This window comes from Hermetia illucens, chromosome 5 (genome assembly GCF_905115235.1).
Source record: "Hermetia illucens chromosome 5, iHerIll2.2.curated.20191125, whole genome shotgun sequence".
Taxonomy (NCBI): Eukaryota; Metazoa; Arthropoda; class Insecta; order Diptera; family Stratiomyidae; genus Hermetia; species Hermetia illucens.
Genome location: NC_051853.1, coordinates 4,076,751 through 4,080,409, shown reverse-complemented (window position 1 = coordinate 4,080,409; position 3,659 = coordinate 4,076,751). Strand labels below are relative to the sequence as shown.

The 3,659-nt window shown below is 41.5% G+C and overlaps 1 protein-coding gene across 1 annotated transcript; it reads right to left on the bottom strand.

Annotated features, from left to right (window-relative positions):
- Window positions 1–342: 342 nt before the first annotated feature.
- LOC119658324 (myrosinase 1-like) lies at window positions 343–2,409 on the bottom strand. Its single transcript, XM_038065662.1, has 7 exons — window positions 2,162–2,409; window positions 1,840–2,097; window positions 1,516–1,785; window positions 1,112–1,446; window positions 784–886; window positions 585–691; window positions 343–517 (listed from the first exon to the last, which is right to left on the bottom strand). Exons 1-7 carry the CDS (start codon window positions 2,177–2,179, stop codon window positions 388–390), a joined length of 1,221 nt encoding a protein of 406 aa, XP_037921590.1. The 5' UTR covers window positions 2,180–2,409; the 3' UTR covers window positions 343–387.
- Between the last annotated feature and the right edge of the window lie 1,250 nt (window positions 2,410–3,659).

Genomic DNA, 3,659 nt, shown 5'->3' with positions numbered 1-3,659 from the left:
GGCAGATCCCTAGCTGTCGCTTCACCTTGGAGTCTGTCGTTGACGTCTATGCCCAAGTCTTGTTCTAATAACTCTGTTTCAACTTGTCTTGGGACGGCCCCCCTACTCGAACTTCCTTCACCGGGATCTATATAATTTTGAGTCACTGGCGGGAGTTTAGGGACTTGTTCCCTAACTGGCCCCAAAGTTAACGGGTCGACCTCTGTTTGTCTCTCCTCAGTAGTCAGAGAGGGATGAACTCTCTCAACGAACTCCTGGTGCGACTTTCCCTTAACAGAATAATAATAATAATAGACAATCGTTCCGAATTGGTGTTTAATCTATAAAGTGAAGCAGAAAATATAGAATTTAAAATTATTTTTATTGGTCTTCATTTTTAAATAAAAATTAGAATGTCAGTAACTTTTCAGCGAGCTTCTTCGATTCTATAATTTTTTTGTAGACACCCAACGATTTCTTTGGTATCCGTGTCCTTTCTGGACTTGACATGTTCACATAATACAGACCAAACCGTTCTCTGAAAAAAAATAATCGACTGTATATTAAAACGAAGGAACAAATAGACATTCAAGTGGTATTCTTACGAATATCCTGCAAGCCATTCGAAATTGTCCATCAGGCTCCAGTGTGAATATCCTACAACATTGCAGCCATGCTCTTTGATGGCCTTGGATACTTGACGTAAATGTTCCTTAAAATAGCGACATAAATTAAATCATTTGGGATGCATATGAAAGAAAAGGTTTTAACGATTACTATATGAAGGGTAACAGGTGAACTCACCGTGAGGGACTCAATACGACCGTCGTCGTTGAGGCGACCATCATCTGGCCAACCGTTCTCAGTTACAATGACCTCAACATTATCGTATTCCTCTTTTATCCATCTATGGAGAGTGATAAAATGTTATAGTGAGTGTATTCCATTGTGGAATAATTTTACATTATTAGAAATTTCCAAGGATAAAACCGAATGACAGTAGTGGGTATCTGTATCACCCCTGACTTTCAGTTTTCTTTTAAATTGGGAAATTTACTTAAGTTATTGAACCAAATGCTGCATGAATAGAGGAAGCATAAGACATGAATAGTGAAAATTTAGTCCACCCCACCTTAATAAACCACCCAATCCTTCTGGTACACTATAACTCCATGAAGATTTCCCCTTCTTCCAAGAGGGGTCTACGGAGCAGTTTAGTCGTGCATCATTTTCCCAAGATGGATTTTCCGTTCCGGCATATGCTCCTAATTCAACGTATCGGGAGGTGTAATAGTTAAGACCAAAGAAGTCAGCAGTCCCTTTGATGTAAGCCTTTGTAGATACGTCGAGGTTCGGCAGTCGAGACCACTCTCGTCCCTCCATCTGACTGTTACTTGCAATATCTCGTATCATCACCCCAGGATACCCACCAGATTTACTGTAGATTGGATGCATTATCCAACCAAGCTAAATTTAAACGAAGCTTTACATTATTTCCTGGTATTACAGATATAGCCTAAGGACCAAACAACTTACACAATATTGAAGGCCTCTGTCTGTCATATTCCGGTCCTTTGTCCTAGAAAAGAAAAAACGACTGTTGGCAGAGATTCCAATTTTCCCACCTTGTTGTTTGAAGAAGTCCTTTTTATAGCGATGGTATGCTCGGGCATGAGCCTTGATGATATTATCAACACAGAGGTATTCACCGATTCCAGTAGCGTTCACAAAAGGTGGTTCCTCCCCGATACCATATGCGCTTATGCAATGTTTGCTTGGTTCATTGAACGTCATCCACCATTTGACCTACATTGAAGTAAGGTTGTTTCACTGACACAAGGGTTGACAATATTAACTCACCCTGTCTCCAAAATATGAATATAAGACGTTGGCGTAACTTTCGAAATACTGAGGAAAGAGAGGATTTGTCAAGCCACCAATTTTTTGGATCTCATAAGGTAAGTCAAAATGGTACATGGTAACCATTGGTTCGATTGAGTTCGCAACAAGTTTATCAATTAATCCATTATAGTACTGGATCCCCAAGCGATTCATCGAGGATAAGTCTCCATTTGGAAGTATTCGTGTCCAGGATATCGAAAATCTGTAAAAATTCACCTAAGGAAAATCAGGGTTAACCGTTCAGCAAAGAATGTTAGCTTTTAATTTAGTCAAACCCTACCCCGAGCTCTCGAAGCATCTCAATGTCTCGGTCGACGTGATGATAAGAGTCTGCAGCAATATTTCCATTTGTGCCGTCCGCAATGATTTCGGGGTGGGTGGCAGTTCCTATATCCCAAATGCTAGGTCCTCTGCCATCTTCATTCCAGCCCCCTTCAATTTGGAAAGCGGCTGTGGAAACTCCAAACTTAAATGTTGCTGGAAAATCATTCTCGTTTGGTTTCACCGATCCATAGATTTCTACAAAAACAAAACTAAAAGATTTTTATTAATTTATTTGGAATTATATCAAATTGAAGGAGGTTACCACAGAATGCAAAGAACTGATCTGCACCTCATTTCTACTAATAAATTTAATGCAAACGAATGAACGCAGTTAATAATCTGAACACTTTCGTCAAATTAAATATTTCCAAGACCTCTCCATGGAGAAAGGCGAATAAGCCAAGTGACGACGCTTAAATAGAAACTACTCTTAATTACTCTTGACTGTTATCAGCTCAGATGAAAGAATTGTTTAGTCAATGGAATTGACAGTAAGATCTTATGTAACGAATTAAAGATTGATTTCTTGAGTGTTTTAGATCCAAATCCACTCATGAGAAAAATAGGTCTTGGAATATTCACTCAATTTTCTCTCTCTGAAAGTGAAAACTTTTTTCAATGGAGTTGCAGTTGTTCAGTTGTTCATTAAATAATAGCAAGAGAACAGAACCATTCCTTCTATTTACACATATAATTTTTTTTTTTTTTGGGGTAGGGTAGGTGAATGCATTTACGCACACAGTGTTGGACTCCCGATTCGGTACGTCGTCGGACTACCAACTAAACACCTCCCCATCGTCAGAGAGCTAGCCTGGAACCGTTTGTCACATTACTTCGGGCTAGTCCCCGAACTCTCCCACCTTGCGGAGCCTTCAAACCAGGGAATTCCTTTCACCAACGGGAGGGGAGAGGAGAAAGGGAACTGTCAGTTCAAGGAACCCCCTGCCATCCGGCTCTTCCACCGGTCGAGTTCTATCTTCTTAGCAACGACAAGGGCCCGAATATAATGGGCAACACGGTTCCACCTGTCAGCAGTCCTCAGCATCTCTTCGACAATGTTGTCTGGCGAGAGATCCCCTGTGTTTAAATAGAGCTGCTGACGAACACCATCCCACCTTCCACAAGAAAAAAAGTGTGGTGGGCGTCGTCCACAACTCCATTGCAAAACACACAATCCGGAGAACGCGCCTTTCCAATCTTGTGCAGGTAAGACTGAAAACCTCCATGCCCACTTAAAAATTGGGTAAGGAAATAGTCAGTCTCACCATGCTTCCGATTCAGCCACGCACCTAAGTTGCCGATGAGCCGCGCAGTCCATCTCCCTCTAGTTTCATTTTGCCAAGAGAGCTGCCACTCGTCTAGAGTGTGTTGCCGTTCTTCGCGAGCAACCACCTCCCTTGGCTCATCTCCCTTGCGCTTGTATATGGCCTGACGCTCCCTAGCAAGAAGGGCAA

Bases quoted from the DNA above. Each gene is read 5' to 3' on its own strand.
- LOC119658324 (XM_038065662.1), bottom strand. The intron at 887-1,111 runs GTGGGGTGGACT...CACTCTCCATAG, and splicing joins GGATTGGGTGGTTTATTAAG to ATGGATAAAAGAGGAATACG. The intron at 518-584 runs GTAAGAATACCA...ATTTTTTTTCAG, and splicing joins GAATGGCTTGCAGGATATTC to AGAACGGTTTGGTCTGTATT.